Source organism: Acomys russatus, chromosome 21, assembly GCF_903995435.1.
Source record: "Acomys russatus chromosome 21, mAcoRus1.1, whole genome shotgun sequence".
Lineage (NCBI taxonomy): Eukaryota > Metazoa > Chordata > Mammalia > Rodentia > Muridae > Acomys > Acomys russatus.
Window position 1 is genome coordinate 51,670,050 of NC_067157.1, and position 20,526 is coordinate 51,690,575.

At 48.1% G+C, this 20,526-nt stretch overlaps 1 protein-coding gene across 1 annotated transcript in view; it reads left to right on the top strand.

The window, feature by feature from the left end:
• The first annotated feature begins 3,269 nt into the window (after nucleotides 1–3,269).
• Sytl3 (synaptotagmin like 3) overlaps nucleotides 3,270–20,526 on the top strand; it is a 53,375-nt gene continuing 36,118 nt past the window's right edge. The window contains exons 1-3 of the mRNA XM_051164450.1: nucleotides 3,270–3,418; nucleotides 5,888–6,106; nucleotides 19,077–19,141. Of these exons, the coding sequence (XP_051020407.1) occupies nucleotides 3,309–3,418; nucleotides 5,888–6,106; nucleotides 19,077–19,141 (394 nt within the window). The 5' untranslated portion in view covers nucleotides 3,270–3,308. The remainder of the gene's footprint in view (nucleotides 3,419–5,887; nucleotides 6,107–19,076; nucleotides 19,142–20,526) is intronic.

The window sequence follows — 20,526 nt, forward strand, 5'->3', positions numbered from 1 at the left end:
AGATGTACATACAGGTGAAACATTGTATACATAGTAAATAACTAAAATTAAATCTTGGGCTGGAGAGATGGCTCAGAGATTAAGAGCACTGGCTGCTCTTCCAAAGGTCTTGAGTTCAATTCCCAGCAACCACATGGCGGCTCACAAACATCTATAGTGAGATCTGGTGTCCTTTTCTGGTGAAACACTGTATACATAATAAATAAATAAACCTTAAAAAATAAAGCCTTTAAAAATTATCTTGCATATCAATGAATACACATGCTACCATAACAATTTTTTCTTTTGTTTCTTTGTTTTTTGAGACAGGGCTTCTCCGTGTCGCCCTGGCTATCCTGGACTCGCTTTGTAGATCAGGCTGTCCTGGAACTCACAGAGAGCAAGCTGCCTCTCAAGTACTAGAATTAAAGGTGTGCGCCACTACTTGCAGCCTATGTAACAATATTCAAATAGGTTGGTGTGGCCAATTTCTTTTACAACCCAATGTGCTTTATTATATGCATTGAAATACATAGACCTCTGCAGACGGCTACAGATTAAGAAAAGGGCTAAGTGCGTTTGTTGGTATCATTCATGAATTCAAAAGGACTGTAACTGTCAATGTACAGACAGGCCCCTCACCACTAAAGGATCCGATAAGCTGGAAAATGAAAATGGCATTACAGAAAGCACACCGCGTGAACCATCTGCGTTTTCCTCATGGGTGGAGGAACGCAGAGTCTTTTGACCTGAACTAAACAGAAACAAGGCCTGATGCCTAATGATGCTGATAGCACTATTACAGGGCATGAATAATTGAAGCTGCCACAGTTAATGCATATTCCCCTAATTGATTATAACTTTTCTGAGCTTTGACGATACTTGTGAAAAAATAATAACCAACAGCTGAGGACCTCCTTTCTCTAATGTATTTTCAATTAAGACGATGTAAAGTCAGCCACGTACTCTATAATGATGCTTCGGTCAACAACTGTGTAACATATATATATGTGTGTGTGTGTGTGTGTGTGTGTACATACATATATATATATGTGTGTGTGTGTGTGTGTATGTATAAAAGACATAGTGGTCCCATAAGATTATTACAGAGATAACAAGTTCCTATCTTGTTCTGCATGTTTGTGGTGGCTTTGGTACAAGCATGCCTACTGCATGGCCAGGATAGCAATACAACCATGTGTGTATATACATGTGAAAATGCTACTTGCTGATAAATGACCATGTGTAAATGTAATGCCCATAGAAGCCAGAAGGTGGATTTGGGTCACTGGAGCTGGAGTTACAGGTAGCTGTGAGCTCTTTAGCATGTGCGCTGGGACCAAAACTTGGGTCTTGGGTCCTCTGGATGAGTAACAAATGCTCTTAACCACTCAGCCATATCTCCACCCCCACCACACCATGGTTTTTAATGTGTGTGTGTGTGTGTGTGTGTGTGTGTGTGCAGGTATACATGTGTGCTCATGCATATGAAAGCCAGGTAGCTGTTGTCCCTCAGACATCACCCACCTTGATTATTTTTAAAGATTTATTTATTTATTACATAAACAATGTTCTGCCTGCATGTACACCTGCACACCAGAAGAGGGCACCAGATCTCATTAAAGATGGTTATGAGCCACCATGTGGTTGCTGGGAATTGAACTCAGAACCTCTGGAAGAACAGCCAGTGCTCTTAACCTCTGAGCCATGTCTCCAGCGCCCCCACCTTGATTTCTTTTAAAGACAGGCTTCTTCACTGGCCTGGAACTGGCCATTTGGCTAGGCTTGTTTGATCAACAAACCCTAGGGATCTGCCCATCTCCGCCTCCTGGATTGTAAATACGTGCCTCCCTGCCCAGCTTTTTCACTTGGGTACTGGGGATTCAGCTCACTCTTCCTTTTCCAAGACAGTTTGCCAACTTAGCAAACCCCGTAGTCTTCATATTTTTAAAATATGTTTGTCGTCTACATTTATATATTTATTTATTTGGTTTTTCAAGACAGGGTTTCTCTGTGTAGCCTCGGCTGTCCTGCACTCACTTTGTGGACCAAACTGGCCTCGAACTCACAGAGATCCACCTGCCTTTGCCTCCCTGAGTGCAAGGATTACAGGCGTGGGCCACCACGCTGGGCCTTGTCTTCTACCTTTGAAAAGGCAAATAAAAGAAGCTCAGTGTCAAATTGTTGCTCTACACAGTGGTTTTCAACCTCACTGGGGACCACATATCAGACACCCTGCCTATCAGATATTTACGTTACAATTTGTAACAGTAGCAACATTAGTTACAAAGTTGCAACAAGATAATTTTCTGGTTGGGGGTCACCACAGCATGAGGAACTGTATTAAAGAGGGTTAAGAATCACTGGGTAGCACCATTCCCTCCACCTCTCCATGGCATCATTTTCTCTCAACCATCTAATCTTGTCTGGTGCTGTCCATCACTCCAGAGCCAGTGAGCCATATCATCCTTAGGATAGCTGCATATTGCCTGGTGTGCAGCAGGTTAGACCATCTGAGTCTATGTAACTAAATAGGTGAATTCTAATGTCCGGGGTGACTGAACGGCTAACACTAGCCTCTCGGAACATTAAACATGGGTCTCTGTCCTCTCACAAGTGAAGACCCAGAATTATTGGTAGGAAAACTCAAGTTTGGGAATGATAAGAAACATTGAAAAGATTTTTTTTTTTTTAATGGAGTTTTAATCACAGCTGAAAACGCGGAGCTGTGTCTGCAGAACGTGCCCTCTCTCCTAGAGCGAAGTGCAGAGGCGTCAAGCCAAGGGAACCGATGGGGCTTTTGTTTGCACTTTTTGACTTTTTTTTTTTTTTTTTTTTTTTTTTTTTTTTTTTAAAAGCAGGTTTTAAGCCATTAACCAGGCTGGACTTTCATTGTCACTCCTGCTGACCTGGACGTGTTTTTCTGGGGCAAGTTCGTTGCCGTAGGTCATTGGCGCTTTCTCATCGCAGTTTGTGATCTTCATCGGGCTGGAGATTGCTAGTGGCGTCCAGAAATTATCTGCTCAGCAGCCATGCATCACTAATAACAATCTCTGGCAAAACCTCAGAAAAAGATACGCTCTTGTCTCATCGGGCAGAGCCCAGTGGAAACTCTCCCCCGGTGGAAGTGAGTCCAGTACCGGGGCAGCCTCGTGGAGCTTGCTTCTCTGAAGGAGTACGGCACAGTTAGGAGTACGGCACAAGCCAGACAGAGCCCCTGGTGAAACCAGAGAGGGGCTCCTGCGGGATCCAGCGAAGCAGCTGCTGGACTCCGGCTTCTCCCAGCTTCTCCGCAGGACAGTGGATCTCTTCTATAGTGAGGACAGGAAATGGCCCAAGAAGTGGACCTGGAGTCCTTCAAGGAGTTGGAACGGGAGGTCATTCTCCGGGTCCTATACCGAGATCAAGCTCTTCAAAACATCGAGGAGGAAAGGGTCCGGTAAGCTGGGGTGGACCTATGGGGTGTGGGTTTTTCTGCTTGGGACCTCGGCTAGGCTCCTTGGCGTTCTCGTGGCTGATAGCTCGGGGCTGAGCTTCTGACGCAGAAGGGTCCCAAGGAAGGTGTGGGGATGGGGATTTTTTTTTTTTTTTCAATAGAACTAAATTAATCTCACAATTCTTTGGAAAAGGTGCCTTCGTGATGTTTGTTTGCTCTTTGTGCGTTTGCCTGCTTTGTGCGGGTAACTAGAGGAACACTGCCAGGCTTCTGGCAGCTTCCCAAAGGAAAACTTCCAGTTAAGATTTCCCCCTTGTTTCCCATGGTACCCGAAGTCACAAAGGAGGGGGTGGGGTCAGAAACAGAAAACCGGTAGACTCTATTCCTGTCTTTTCTCGTTGTTCGCTTTTGCCAAGTGCAGCCTGGAGGAAAGTTGGGTGAACCTGCTTAGCCTGTTCCCTGACCCCTTTATCAACAGGAGCGTCTTTTCTGGCCTGGCTGGGTTGCAGGAACTGTTTGGTGTGAGGTTTTACTTACTGGCAGCTGTCGACGTTGCCAGAACCGTCCACTGTTAGCTGGGAGGTTCCCTCTGTAAACACATCCCTTGTTTTTCCAGGTTCGCGGGTACACCTGAAATCTCAGCACCTGGGAGGTAGAAGCAGGAGGATTAGTTCATGGTCAGTCAGGGCTGGAGAGATGGCTCAGCACTTAAGGTCACTTTTTGATCTTGCACAACCATCTGTAACTCCAGTTCCAGAGGGATCCAATGGGCTCTGTGGGTACCAGACACTCACGTAGTGTACATATACTCATAAAGGAAAAACACACACAAAATTGAAAGAAATCTAAACATTTTTAATTAAAGAAGAAGAAGAAGAAGAAGAAGAAGAAGAAGAAGAAGAAGAAGAAGAAGAAGAAGAAACCAGGCGGTGGCACACACCTTTAATCCCAGCAGTTGGGAGGCAGAAACAGGCAGATCTCTGTGAGTTCAAGACCAGCCTGGTGTATAGAGCGAGTTCCAGGACAGCCAGAGCTGGTACACAGAGAAACCCTGTCTTGAAAAACAAAAACAAAAGTTCAAGGTTACCGTTCAGCTATTAGGCAAGTAAACAGCTGGGTCAGAGAGCACAGGCTTAGCACATAGTAAGCCCTTGGTTCAATCCCAGCACCAAGTGGGCGGTATAGACCATTAATTTTTAATAGGAAAGCATTTTCGCATTTTCAGAGTTACAGGGAGGCTGGCTCATCAGTTAAGAGCACTGGCTGCTCTTCTAGAGGACCACAGTTTGATTCCCAGCACCTATATGGTAGTTTACAATCATCTGTAACTCCAGTCCCAGGGGAGCCCAATACCCTCTGTAGGCCTCCACAGGCACTGCACACACACGATGCACTGACACACATGCAGGCAACACACATAATAATAATAATAATAATAATAATAATAATAATAATAATAATAATAATAATATCACATATAAAATAAAAAATTTCAAGAGTGAGGGAAATTGTCTGGTTAACCAAAGATACAAAGTTTTTTCACATGCTCTTTCATTTCATTTACTTATTTATTTGAGACGAGATCTCTTTCTATAGCCCTGGCTGCCCTGCAGTCCCTGTGCATATAGACCAGGCTGACTTTGAGATCATACAGATCTGCCTGCCCCTGCACCACCATACCTGGTTCCCCCCTTTATTTCAAAACTCTTTAAATATACTTATAAACTCTAATTCATTGGAAGAATAAGCTGAGAAAATGGAACTTTCTTGATGATTAAAGGGACTGTTTGGATAGTAACAGTCTCGTGGACACTGGTGAGGAAGGTTCTATTCAGAAAGGATGGAGAGCATGGATGAGCTGCCTCTGAGACGGCTGTGGAGTCAAGCCTTTGTCATGTGATCCTCACAGCCACCCTGGGGGATGGGGTTCTGGGCTTTAACAGGTGAGATAAGAGACCAGCTCATCAAGTACCAAAGCCCTCTGGCTCGCTACGGTGGGTCTGTGGAGACTTGTGCCTGTAGTCTGCTGTCCAGCTTCCTGTTTCTCCTGGTTTTATCTCTATAGCTAAAGTAAATTACCCTGGACAAAAGCAGTCTTGGGGGAGAAAGAGGTTTATTTCATCTTACAATTCCAGGTTACCACCCATTATTGTGAAGATGTCCCGGTAGGAACTTCAAACACCTAGTCACATCACATCCACGGCCAAGAGCAGAGATAAACCAATGCTTATATTCTTGCTTGGCCAGCTCTGTTTCTCCACTCTCACATAAGTCTCCCCTGCCTAGGGAATGGTGCTGCCCACAGCGGGCTGGCTCTTCCCACCCCAGTTAACTCACCACGGTCTCCCACAGATATGTCCACAGGCCAGCCCCGTGTAGACAACCCCCACCGAGGCTTTTCCCAGCTGAGTCAAGGTTATGCCAAGCTGACATTGAGAGGAAACCATTACACTACCCACTCGCTGTTCACAGGAAACTGAAAACACACCTGCAGCATCTCCGGTGGAAAGGGGCAAAGAGCTCCAGCCAGGAATACAAGGAAAAGAGCTGTGCACGTTGCCAGGGGGCTCTGGGCTTCCTGCTGAACCGCGGAGCCGTGTGCCAGGGCTGCAGCCACCGCGTGTGTTCAGAGTGCCGTATATTCCTGAGGAAGACTCGCGTATGGAAGTGCACCGTGTGCTATGAAGACAGGTGAGCATCATGGGTAGAGTGTGCATGTGTGTGCATATGCTATAGTGCTCTGTTTCTTCTCTGACCCAGGACTCAGGGATGGTTCCAAAACAAACAGGTTGGCTTCAAACTCAGCATGTGTAGACTTCACAGCTCAATCATCAGTCAATGCTCCTGAAAGCCATGTTACCGGATCTGATCCATAGACGCCCCCGGGCTGCCTGCACTAGAGCGGCTTCTCTCTGCCTCAGAGGAACACGTCCTAATTAGAAAATGGTTTTATTGTGTAAACTCTTTTTGAGACCGAGTCTCACTATATATCTCCGGCAGATATGCAAATCGATACACAGACCAGGCTGGCCTTGAATGTACGGAGGTCTGACTCCTGAGTGTTGGAATTAAAGCTAAGTGCTATCTTGCCCCAGCCATAAAATAGTTTTATTTAAGAATGTTTGGTGACTGGTGGTGGACTGTCTCAGAACTTGCAGTTTATTTGGATTTCTTGATTAGTGCCTTAGGCTTTATTCCGTTTCTCCATTCTCATATAATTTGCCACTGCCTAGGAGATGGGCAACACCACAGCCTCCTCCAAGTGCTGGGATTATGGGGCCACTGTATGCCCAGCCCAATGCCTGGGCTTCCTGAGATGTTATTCCTTTCAGGAAAGGTATTGGAATGACAGCTGGGATGTGAGGAGGATCCCGAGAGTGTTCTGAAGGAGGAACATGGGCTCAGATGCAGCAATAGGTGGTGCCTATAGGTTATTTACTGAGTCTCTGTCTATTTGATGTCGAGGAGTTTATTTTTCCTATTTGTATATATTTTACATGCATGTGTGTCTGTACATGGTCTGGGGCCCACAAAGTTCCCAAAAGGAGATTGCATGCTTTGGAGCTAGAGTTAAAGGTGGCTGTGAGCCACCATGTGGATGTGGGGAATTGAACCCAGGTCCTCTGGAAGAGTAGCCAGTGCTCTTAACCAGTGAAGCATCTCTCACGAGTTGTTGTTGTTTGTTTGTTTTTGTTTTCTTTTGAGACGGGGTCTCTTTCCATAGGCCTGGCTGGCTTTGAATTCACTCTGTAGACCAGGCTGTACTGGAACACTGAGCTCCACTGGCCTCCACCTACAAGTGCTGGCACCAAAGCCTCAAGCCACAGCACCTGATTGACAATGAGGTGGCTTTGTTGTTGTAGGTTTTTTTTTTTTTTTTTTTTTTTTTTTTTGTTTTGTTTTGTTTTGTTTTGGCTTGGTTTGGTTTAATTGGTTTTTTGAGACAAGGTTTCTCTGTGTAGCCTTGGCTGTCCTGGACTCACTTTGTAGACCAGGCTGGCCTTGAACTCACAGCAATCCACCTGCCTCTGCCTCCCGAGTGCTGGGATTAAAGGTGTGCACCACCTTAAACACAGAAGCGGTGCTTTTGAACAAGTCATTTTGAAAATTAGGAGCATATTTGACCTGCAGTCCCACTGTTCCAAGTGAGAGCAGACCATAGGTTTCTTGAGAGTATGGAGGGGCACAGCCACTTGAAGGACGTGCAAACAGTGATTCCCACAGACCTGACTGGAAGAGGGGAGTGTGGGGCAGATGTGACTCTGGAGAGTGACCAGAGACTTGGGTCTGAAAGCAGCTTGTAACATCACTGCTCGTGTTGGAGGCCCCTAGAACAGATCATGGAAGACAGACGCGTACACAGAGCAGCATTCAAGCTGGGTTCCTCTTCTAAATCAGGGGAGCCATCTGCCTGGAAACCCTGACACTAACACTTCATTTCCTGCCCCTTTGTAAGGCTTAATGCATGTCAGTTGCTCAGCAAATGATGGACTGGTTCTGTCCTCGCTGTTTGAACCAGTCCCTTCCTTCTGTCACAGCACCCATCTGCCTCCTGGATCAGCTGCCCTCCTCAGAGTCTGTGTCCTTCAGGCTTTTCTTAGTTCAGGAGAAAAACCCCGAGTGGGACCATGAGCTACCCTGGCCACCATAGAACCCACTGCCATTGAGGAGGTAACTATGTTGAAATCTCTGCCCTACGCGGCATCATGCCTAGCACTGTAACTTGACTCAGGAAACACACAAAATGTGATTTCTATAACCCCCAGCTTCCTTATTTCGAAATAAGGATATTTTTCAAAATACCTGCAATAATTGCGTCACCCCAGGTGGCTTCGTGAAGGAAGCTGTGCTAGGAGAAAGCTAATTAGCAGTAACTCAGGCTTTCTCTTGCTTCAGTTGGCTCACCTCTTCTTCATTCCCCTCACTCCTAGCTCTACCTTTGCCCACTCAGGGGCCACTGCCTTGCAGAACTTAGCCGCTCCCCCTCCCCCACATCACATACTGGGACCTAGGAAAGGGTCTTGATTCTCTCCACTTTTCTTCCCCCTGTTTTTCCCTCAGGAAATTAAAAAAAAAAAAAAAAAAAAAAAGAACCAGCAGGGTGTGGTGGCGCACGCCTTTAATCCCTGCACTCAGGGAGGCAGAGGCAGGTAGATTGCTGTGAGTTCGAGGCCAGCCTGGTCTACAAAGTGAGTCCAGGACAGCCAAGGCTACACAGAGAAACCCTGTCTCGAAAAACAGGGAACAAGATTTTTTTTTAATTCAAGGAAGAGGGAGACTTGAGGGTACCAATTAAAAGTATACAAAGAAGGGCCAGACATAGTGGATTTCTGTGAGTTCCAGGCCAGCCAAGACTACAGAGTGAGGTTCTTTTTTTTTTTTTTTTTTTTTTTTTTTTTTTTTTTTTTAAGAATGACAGTCAATTTAGATTCCAGCAGGGGCCGGGCATGGTGGTGGCACATACCTGTAATCCCAGCACTCGGGAGGCAGAGGCGGGTGGATCGCTGTGAGTTTGAGGCCAGCCTGATCTACAAGTGAGTCCAGGACAGCCAAGGCTACACAGAGAAACCCTGTCTTGAAAAACCAATAAAATAAAATAAAAATAGAAATAAAATAGATTCCAGCAGGGGAAAAGGCCTTTGAAATATGCTGGCTGTGGACTGCTGGAGGCCCCAGAAGACATTTGGCAGACAGCTTCTTCCTTGAGGGCAAGTTTTCTCTTGAAGACCTGATCAGCTCTAAGCTTCCCCGCCACCACCCCTCCCCCCTTGCCCCCCCCCCCCCAGAGTTCAGGACCCAGAAAGACAAAGGAGCTGGACTGACTCAGGGCTGACGGGGACTCCCAGACCATGGTGGTGGGAGAGCACCTTTAAGCCTTCCTTAAAGCTCCCATCCACCTTAAGGGTGGCTACTACTGCTGCCCATGCTAGGAGTGGCTGCTGCCTCACACAGTGTGTCTGAGGCTATGAAGCAGTGTGGAGCCTGAAGCCTAGGCCCCCTCTTCATTGATACTAGCCTGCCTGCCAGGATAGACAGCAGCCCTGGGAAAGCAGCGCCTTCAGAGGCTCCTGGCAAGCCTCTGCCGTGGGATGGCATGCTCACTGCTCTACAGAAGCCATGGCTATGTCATCTAGTGGCCCGAGGAGGCGGAAGGCCATGGTGAGTGAGCAACAGGAACTGGGTCTGGAAATCGGGCAGCAGAAGTAATTCTGCTTTCTTCAGAAGCTGAAGTACGTGGATCAAAGGTTCAAGGCTCCAGAGTGAGTGTTAGAGCAGCCTTGGGGGCTTGTGCCATGGCTCATTGGACTGAGACACTTGCTGTCTAACAGTACAAGCCTGACAGCTTAGTAAGGCCCGTATCAATATAAAAATAAAGGTGGTGGCGCATGCCTGTAATCCCAGCACTGAGAGAGGCAGAGGCAGGTGGTTCCTTGTGAGTTCGAGGCTAGCCTGGTCTACAAAGTGAGTCTAGGACAGCTAGAACTACACAGAGAAACCCTGTCTTGAGAAACCAATAAATAAATAAACAAATAAATAAATAATAGGGCTGGGAATGCCTCTCCGCGCTAGAGTGTCTGACTAGTATGTTCAGGGTCCTGGGGTCAACATGTAGTATATTTTTTTTTAATGTAATAAAAACTCTGTTGCAATGAATGAGCAGCCAAGTGTGGAGGCTGATGTCAGGGGTGACAGGAAACTTGGGGGTGGTTCAAAAAGGGACTTGGCTCTCATAGGTAAAGGAGGGACAAATGAGCCTTGATCCCGAGTCTGTCAAACTGATAGCATTTCTGATAGAAGTGGACCGAAGGGTACCATAAAACCAGAAGAAATGGAGATGTGGGAAAGCAACAGCAAGAATTCTGTGGGCAAAGATTGGAAGGGCTTAGAAGGATGTGGCCCATTGGCTGGAAGTTGCTTTCTGGGGTGAAGGAGGAGCCGAGGAGCAAGGGTGACTCCAGTGAGAAGGCACAGTTAAGTTGGGAAGAGGGGCTGGTTCCAGAGAGAGGGGATTGGTTCCACTGACTGGGGGTGGGGATGGAGGGGGGCAGAGGTAATTCCAATAGGAGAAGCTGATTCCCAAAGGAAGAGGGAGATGCCAGGAGCAGGAGATGAGTCCAACAGGAAGAGGTGACTCCGTGAGAAGGGGGTAGCTCTCTAGGGGAGGTGATACTGTGGGCTAGAGTAGTAGCTCTCGACCTGTGGGTTGCGACCCCTTTGGCAACCCTCTATTACATCACAACTCATAACCACAGCAAAATTACAGTTATGAAGTAGCAATGAAAATAATTTTATGCTTGGTGGGGAGGGGGGTGGGTCACCACAACATGAGGAACTGTGTTAAAGAGTCCCAGTGTTAGGAAGGTTGAGACCCACTGGGCTACAGTATTCACCATCAGGTGATTTCAGCCTGAGGAAGGCAGTGAGCGGAAGGAAGGGGAGCAAGCGAGCAGCCAAGCTCACCCTTGGGTGACATATTGACAGTTCTGCCGTAGAATGGTCCAAGGCAGCAACTGTTGAAAACGTCAAGGAAATTTAGCTGTTGAGGTTTTGATTTTCTCCTTTATGACATGAAGCCAAATTCCTCACACCCGAGAGAAGTGGATTTCTGAGGAATTGCTCTTGCCCAGACCTTTCCGTCCTCAAACTGTGGGCTTTAGTCTATTGCTTCGTAATTGGCTGGGGGCGTGAGAGTCCGCTTTGCTTCAGATGTTTGTGAGCACACACTGTGTTTCTTCAGGGTCTTTTGTGATGCCGGGGATGGAAGCAGGGCCACGTGCGTTCAATCCTTTTTCCCTTCTAAGGAGATGCCTAGGACCTCATGCGTGAATTGACCCGGCACATTCTCTGAGCCGCGCCGTCCAGCAGGTACACGCGCACAGCCTTAGGCAGTTGCTGCTGCTTTACACTGGGAGTGGGCTGTCAGAGGTCAGAAAGTCCGTGTGCCACGGAGCTACACCCCCAGCCCCAGGTGACCAAGGATGGCCCTGGATGTGGCCAAACAGCAAGTCATAAATTTACTTAAAACATTTTGAGATTGTCTTACTTGAAAAAGAAATCTCCGTTGTGGCTCTCAGACTTGAACTTTGAGGACAACGCGTGCGTGCCCTGTTAAATACCTAGAGGCTGGACCCTGCTGTGTGGTCAGAGTAGATTCAAACCTGAAGCTTGGGGGAGCTGGTTACACAAGCTTGAAAATATCTGAAGAGTAAGTGTGTCCTGGGGTTTTTATAAAATAACTAGAGCAGAGTGTCTTTGTTAAGGTTTCTCTTGCTGTGACGAAACATCATCACCAAAAGCAAGTTAGGAAGGCAGGCGCTTACTTGGCTCACACTGCCACCTAACTGTTCACCCTCCAAGGAAGTCAGGACAGGAACTCAAACAGAGCAGGAACCTGGAGGCAGGAGCTGATGCAGAGGCCATGGAGGGGTGCTGCTTACTGGCTTGCTCCCAGTGGCTTGCCCATAAAGTGCTCATGTACTTTCTTATGGAGTAGGGGTTCTTAACCTTCCTAATGCTACAACCCTTTAATACAGTTCCTCATGTTGTGGTGACCCCAGCCATAAGATGAATTTGGTTACTATTCATCACTGAATCTTGCTACTGCTATGAATAACAGTGTAAATCTCTGTGTTTTCTGATGGTCCTAGGTGAGGCCCAAAGGGGTTGAGACTCATAAGTTGAGAGCCACCAGCTCTGGGATGGCCCACAGTGGGCTGGGCCCTCTCACATCAATCACTAATTAAGAAAATGCCCTACAGGCTTGACTATAGACCAAGCTTATGGGGACCTTTTCTCAATTGAGGTCCACCCCTCAGATGACGCCAGCCTGTGTCAAGTTCACGTAAAACTAGGCAGCACACAGAGTTTGAGATGGAAAGTTCGAGATTGCGGCAGGCGGTACTGATGTTTTGGATTGTTCAAATGTCCTGGATGCACCATCCCTGATGCCCCAGTGGACAGGAATTTAGGTGAGTTCAGTTGAAAGTTGACCCTGGTCCTGGCATCACCCCACTCTTGAGTTATTCCTACGAAGCAGAAATGATTGCTATAAGATCCTGGCATTCATTAGAAGGGACTCTATTTGGTTCAAAATACCTTTTCTTTCTTGTGCGTGTGGAAAGCAGAGGCTAATGGCAGGTGTTTACCACTGATGCTCTCCATCTTATATGTTGAGGTGAGATCTCTCACTTGAAGCCAGAGCTCATCAATCCAGCTATTCTAGCCAGCCAGCTTCCTTTGGGGATCCTGTTTGCACCTCCAGTATGCTGGGATTACAGATGGAGGCATCACACCTACCCAATGTTTATGTGGGTGATGGGGATCTGAATCCCGGTACCCAGGCTTTTTGTGGCAAGCATACTACCTAGATTAAATCACCTGTTAGGATAGGACTTAGGAAACCGAGGGCCTCATGCTGGGCGAGTGCTCTGTCACTGAGCTACAACGCCCACCGTTTTAACTTGTGTACTTTTCTTTTTTTATTATTTATTTATTTATTTATTTGGTTTTTCGAGACAGGGTCTTTCTATGTAGCCTTGGCTGTCCTGGACTCTGTAGACCAGGCTGGCCTCAAACTCACAGCGATCCGCCTGCCTCTGCCTCCCAAGTGCTGGGATTAAAGGCGTGCGCCACCACACCGTATTTTTACATTTTGAGCCGAGGTCTGGTAGGGAGCCTCTCCTGGCCTTGTACTCACTCTTCAGCCCAGACTGTGTGGTTCTCTTGGGTCACCCTGTCCCACCGCTGGGATTCCAGGCCTGTATCACCAGACCCTGCTAGTGTGGGATTTGGACTGGGCATGAGTGCGTTCTTACGGGATGGCGTGGCGTAATATCTGCACGGCATGAGAGACATTCTAATGAAAATCAAGTGACATTTTAACAAAGATCCTGCTACAATTATGTTTCCTATTAAAGTAAAACTTCCCAGAGTGTAAAAAAATCCTGTGAATTTCAGACTAACCCTCAGTATACCTGTAATTCCATTGTTTAGACAAAATCCTGAGTGATCACTTTCAGCCCACAGGGGGCAGATGGCCCACTGTGGACGTGAAGTACTTTCCGTTCACTGTTGTCAGTGCATGCAGTCCTCCTTTGAGGAAAGGACCATCCATCTGAAAGACAGGAAAGTGACAACCGAGAGTGTCCAAGCAGGGCTTCCCCTCAGTGCCAAGATTAAGAATTCAGTTCCCTCACTGCCCGTCTTTTGTTCCAAACATGATAGGCTTTTCCAAGGCCCACCTGTAACACTGCGGACAGAGATGGTGTTTGTGTGCTGCCTGAGGGTGGTGTGCTGGGCCTGGAACCCATGGCTTTTTGAGAGTTAGGCAAGCACTCTGCAGAGCTACATCTCCAGATCTGTGCGTTTCCCATGCTAAATAAAGAAGTCTGATACAGCGCATAAAGAGCCTCACATAGTCAGACATTAGCCAGGAAAGGTTCCAAACGGGCAGTGTTGTGTGTCTAGGTCCTGTGTACAGCGCATGCCATTTCACGTGGAATACGTATAAGAAAAGGGAAATTATTTACAGGATTATGATATTTCATTCATGCACAAAAGAGAGTAGAGGTTCTTTTTTGTTGTTGTTTTGTTTTTGAGACAAGGTTTCACTGTTGTAGCCTTGGCTGTCCTGGACTCACTTTGTTTTTTGTTTTTTTTTTTTGTTTTGTTTTTGTTTTTGTTTTGTTTTGTTTTTAATATTTATTTATTTATTATGTATACAATGCTCTGCCTGCATGTACCCCTGCACACCAGAAGAGGGCACCAGATCTCATTATAGAAGGTTGATGAGCCACCATGTGGTTGCTGGGAATTGAACTCAGGACCTTTGGAAGAGCAGCCAGTGCTCTTAACCTCTGAGCCATCTCTCCAGCCCCTGGACTCACTTTGTAGATCAGGCTAACCTCGAACTCACAGTGATCCGCCTCTCAAGTGCTGGGATTACAGGCGTGTGCCACCACGCCCAGCGAGAGTAAAGATTCTTAATATTTTTTGAAGTCTTGAAGCCAAAGCAGACATTAAAACTGTAGAAAATTGCTGGGTGGTAGAGGTGCACTCTGGAAGCAGAGGCAAGCAGATCACTGTGAATTTAAGGTCAGCCTGGTCTACAGAGCGAGTCCAGGATAGCCAGGACTATCACACGGAGAAAACCTTGTCTCTAAAAAAAAAGACCCAGTGGCTTGCCAGATGTTCATGCTGCAGACATACCAGATGAAGCTGCTGACCACTGTGAAGCAGGGCAACAGGCTTCCCGCGTGGCCGGTCCAGCCTCTAGCCTGCTAAGAATGGTTTGTGCACTCACCCAGTTGAAAACTTTTCTTCGATCTTGCAGCTAAGATGCTTCACCGTGACAAAGCAGAAGGGTGTGGCCTTGTTTTTGCCTGCCCACAAGCCCAGCTGAGCTGCTTTTGGTGTTGGTACAGGAAACAGACAGGCATTTGTGATTAAACCCCAGGCAGCTATGAGAAATGTGGAGAGGCTTGTAAAGAAGATAAAGCAATGATTTTTATCACGCTGCTATCAACGCTTCTTGAGAAACATTCACCACCCCTTCCTTCACCTCAGGCCCCCTACTTGTCACACCCAGAGACACTCACAGGTCCCAGCACAGTGTACAGATGAATGCGTGAGGACTCCCACCTCTCCAGGGAGCACCCTGAGAAAAAAGGGATGAGGCAGGGCTCAAAGTGGACAGAGCCCATAGCAGTCCACCCTCAAAGGGGTTCCTGCTACCAAAAGGACAGTGCTAAGGGCACAAGGAAAGAAGCACTCACTCTTCGTGCTTAGTGTATGTGTTTTTTAATCTACATGTAAGTATGTGACTTCCGGGTCCCCATGAAGGCCAGGAGAGGGTGTCAGATCTCCTAGGGCTGAGGTTAGACAATTGTGAGGGCTGAGGGAAAGAGCAACTGGCAAAGTGCCACAGGCAACATCCATGGAGCCTGCAAGACCAGGGGAACTAACTGCCTTGCTGAGCAAGCATCACCATGGCAACAAGAAAGTACTAGGAAGAAGCACTTTTCAAAAACATGGCTGCTCCCTCCATGCAAAAGAACCCCAGGCATAGCAGGTAATCCAGGCTGGGTAAGGGGACAGGGGACAGAGTGAAGGGGGTTCTGGACACTGACTAAGCCAATAGGGAACCCTGTCGGTGCCCAAATAAAGGCAGAACTAAATCAGCTTAGTTCAGACTGAGGTTTGCTCTCTTCAGTTGCTTTCCCAGAACACAAAAGGGAAAAAAAAAAAAACCCAACCAAAATCACCAACAACAACAACAAAAAAAAAACAACAGGTGTGAAATGCGGAAGAGAAGACAACACATTTTTTTGATTGATTTGATATGGGAGGGGCCAAGCCCATGGTGGGTGTGGCCATCCCCTGGCCAGGGGTCTTGCACTGTATAAAGAAGCAGACTGGGCAAGCTGTGTTCTTTCTTCCGTGGCCTCTGCTTCAGCTCATAAAGATCAAGTGGAGAGGCCCCGCCCCCTTTCCCAGAAGCACTTTACCTATAGGGTCAGATGCCTCTGTGATATTGCATTTGCTATTACAAAAGACAAAGAGGCCTTCATTGAGTTTCTTGATTAGAAGGGCAGGACCCAGGATTAAAGACCCAGTGAGGTCACTACTCCTGTGAAAGCCCCTGGAAGACACAGGGAAATCCATTGACTTGGGGGACACAGCGTTCTGGGGTTACTGTATGGAGGGCAGGCTGTTACAGGAAGTAGGCAGACCCAACTGCTTTCTTATAAAAGGGGCTCTTCGTTGGCTTATGAAAACCACTAAATAAGCATTTGAATTCAAATGAAATTCCAGAATCTAACCCTACCATCACCCAAGCACCATAGCGTAGGAGGGAGTTCAGAGCAGAGCGGACTAAGGTCAGCTCTGTGGCTAGCCTGAAACCCGGGGGCAGCCCTTTTCTACAAAAAAAAGAGGTTCATTCATGGCTATACTGAAACAGCTGCATCAATGGGCCAGGGCAGGAGCTGAGTCATCTGGGGCTGCATTGGGAACACGCTCTGGCCGTCTCGTCTTGTAGACATGAACAAGTTATTATAGAAAGCCTTATAAAAGCACGATGCATTAGAGAAATACTCTCTACCCGCCCCCTCCTCCCCCCCCCCCCCCCCCGCCCGAACTCTCAAACCCAGCCCCTCTGTGACCTTGAGTACTCACCAGGGTAGCACTTGACCTGGTGACCACACAAAGCGCCAGCCTGGGGAACCTGCCTCCTTGTATGGTGACAGGCTTCGCTGAACTAAGCAGATGACAAACGGAGTACAGACCAAAGGTGCAATAAAACCGAAAGCTCACTAAGTCTCAAGAGGGTTCTAAAGATGGGACCTGCAGTCAAGTGCCGCCCACAGAATGAGCTTGACCTTCACGCAAGAATGGCACACAATAAGTGGAGAAGCATTCTCTTTCTGGGCATGCTGGCATGGGCCTAATAATCCCACCACTCAAGAAGAGGAGGCGGGAGAGTTGTGAGTTTGAAGCCAGCCTGAGCCTGAACGACCTAGCGAGGCTCAGTCTCAGAAATGTATTCTCTTTATTAAGAAAAAAAAAAAAAGTAATCTAGGGCTGGGCTCAGGATAGTCGGCGCTTGCAACGCAAGTGTAAAGATCCAATTTCTGATCTCCAGAACCCACATGGAAGACAAGGGCTGGAAAGATAGCTCAGCAGTTATGAATGTTGCGATTAAAGGCCTGTGCCACCCACCGGGCCTTCAGGATGTTCTAGAGGCTTCTTTGCCATCGGGCCTTTGCCAGAGAGCAGGCATGGAGGGAAGGGCCATTTCAGGCACTCAGAGAATCCTGTAGACATAGATCCATCTTCCATTCCAGCTGTTGTCAACTAAACAGTGATAATACCAACTGTACCTCTGGAGGCACCGCGCCCACTGCCTCGGGGCCCTCTGGAGGCACCGTGCCCACTGTCTCAGGGCCCTCTGGAGGCACCGCGCCCACTGTCTCAGGGCCCTCTGGAGGCACCGCGCCCACTGCCTTGGGGCCCTCTGGAGGCACAGCACCCACTGCCTTGGGGCCCTCTGGAGGCACCGCGCCCACTGTCTCGGGGCCCTCTGGAGGCACGGCGCCCACTGACTCGGGGCCCTCTGGAGGCACAGCACCCACTGCCTTGGGGCCCTCTGGAGGCACCGCGCCCACTGTCTCGGGGCCCTCTGGAGGCACGGCGCCCACTGACTCGGTGCCCTCTGGAGGCACAGCACCCACTGCCTTGGGGCCCTCTGGAGGCACGGCGCCCACTGACTCGGGGCCCTCTGGAGGCACCGCGCCCACTGTCTCAGGGCCCTCTGGAGGCACAGCACCCACAGTCTCAGTGCATAAAGCATAAATGCAACTGCTTCCGCACCCGCGGATGCAGCAGTTTGATGCCAAGTGAAGACCTAAATGTCTTTTTAATTCGCGACTTGCACGTAGCAGTGAGGTCAAAGTAGCTTTTTTTTTCTGCCTCGACTCCTCATTAGGAGACATCTGTGCGCTGGAATTTGCAAAGCACGTTCAACAGTTACTGCTCGTTTGCTAATTCGGCATTATCAGGGTTGAAGACCATAAAGATGGATGCTGGTGCCTCCAGAAACAGATGAAGCGCCAGGTGCTCGATGTTTGTAATTCTAGCCTCCCTCAGGCCGGGGACTACCTTCCAGGAGTGTTCAGCCTGTGGCCCTCAGGTCGCAAGTGTACATATATGTTTACGTGACATCTAGACACAACACTGTCATCTACAAAGACCCTTGTGCTGGTTAGTTTATGTCATCTTGACACGAACTAAAGTCACTTTGGAGGAGGGGAACGTTGAAAAATTGCATCCATTGGATTTACCTGTGGGCAGGTCTGTGGGGCATTTTCTTGACTGATGATTGAGATGGATGGGCCCAGCCCATGGTGGGTGGAGCCATCCCCTAGGCTGGTGCTCTTGCATCTTATAAGGAAGCAGGCTGGTCAAGCAATCTTGATGGCAAGCCGGGCAGCAGCGTTCTTTTGTGGTCTCTGCTTCAGGCCTCTGCTTTTTTTCCTGGCCTCCCTTGGCAAGGGACAGTGACCTGTGAGCTGAACAAGACTTTCTTCCAGCAGGTGGCTCTTGGTCAGCATTTTATCACAGGAACAGAGAGCCAAGTAGGACAGCGTGTTTGGGCATTTCCGCAAAGTATGAAAGAAAATCACCAAGAAGCCTCAAAAATGTCTTTAGGGAGCTTACAATTTCATGTTGGGTCACCCTCAAAGCTGGCCTCAGGCTGGATACTTCTCAACGTGTGACCCAAGATAGTTGGGCCAGAAGGTTGGGTGTCCATGGGCTATGTAGAGAGAGGTCAGGTGGCTAACAGTTATCTATAACTCCAGTCCCAAGGAGTCTGCCACTTCCTGCTGGCCTCCAAAGTCACCAGGTATGTACATCGTGCACAGACATACTGTAGGCAAGGCACGCATACAAAACTAATACTACTGTTTAGTAAGTAAACATTTCAAATGTGCTCTAATTGAGAAAATGGCTCACACCTGTAATCCCCCCTCCCCCCGCCCCAACACTGGAGAGGCTGAGGCAGGGGTGTTGCCAGGTGTGGAGCTGGGCTGCATAGTGAGTTCCAAGTCAACCTGGGCTGGAGGGTGAGGCCTGCTCTCAGATAATTTCCCTTGCTTTTCAGAAACGTGAAAATCAAAACTGGGGAATGGTTCTTTGAAGAACGAGCCAGGAAATTTCCAACTGCAGGTAAGTTCTCTTAAAACCTAAACTCATGTAAAATGATCCTCTCTAGTTTTAAAATATTTGGCGTTAAGTTTTTTGGTTGAAGGCGCGGGGGTGGGGAGGGAGGACAACCCTCATGGTCATGGAATTGTCAAAACATCTGGCTGTCACTTGCACATCACAGACTGAGGCAGCTTCCGGTGTACAGAATCAAATGAGGGCACAGTAAGCAGCCACCCCAAAGCAGAGAGTGGGGTTCGAGGGCCAGGGACAAACTTAGTGGTGAGCACGGGGTTTCTTCAGCTTACTGACGTGAACTTCATATGCAACTCAGATCAAGTAGGCCCTCCTGTTTCCAGGTGTCAGTCGATGTGGGATCTCTCTTCTCAGAGTTGCGTATTTAGCATGAGTGACTCTGTTTGAGCTTGGTCTGGCCTCTTGGGACTTAGTGCTGGAATTCAGACCACAGCAGTGGTCCTCCAGGACTTCAGCTGTGGCCCTGACACCTGCTCCTCCCCACCACCCGCCTGAGCGTCCAGCTCCCGAACTGAGCCCACTGGTTACCTTCACCTGAGGCTCCTCCCTGTCTGTCATTCCCGCCTCTTGGAGGGCACTTCCACTGAGCTTCTGCTTTGCCAGGCTCCAGGCACTATTTCAAATGTCTGGTTTGCTCCCGTCCTCTGCAGCGGTTGCAAGGTACTTTTGTGTACCTACTTTCATTGCTTTCTACGGGTAGAATCTGGGCTTTTAATACTCATTTAAACATCTTTTAGAAATCTTATTAATTCAGTATTTTGTTCATGATCCTTAGTTTTAAAAAACTGGCCTAGATCCAAGCTCAGTTGATAAAGTGTGTGGGACCTGAGCTCCACTCCCAGAACCTACCTCAAAAAAAGGCTGGGCATGGTGGTCCAAGCTTGTAATTATGATGGAGGCAGAGACAAACGGATCCTTAGGGCTTACTGGGCGGCCAGTCTACCCTACTGGGCAAGCTCCCAGTATCAAATAAACAGAGAACACCTAAGGACCAACACCCCAAGTCTGGTCTAGGCCATGGTAAATAACCAGTCCAATCTCACAACCTTTAAAAAGACTTAGGAGGACTGGCATGGAGGTTCTGGGTTCAAGTCTCCAGAAGAAACGATAAAAAGTTAGTGTGGCTGTATCTGTGCTAGTGACCCCAGGACTGTGACTGGGTACTGCCGGGGCTTCCTGGCCAGCAACCTACTACAGATTCAGTGACAGAACCTGTCTCAAGAAACACGATGGACCCCGGCAGAGGCAGGAAGACCTCTGTGAGTTCAAGGCCAGCCTGGTCTACAGAGTGAGTTCCAGGACAGGCAGGGCTGTTACACAGAGAAACCTTATCTTGAAAAACAAAACAAACCAAGGAAGAAACAGGCTGGAGA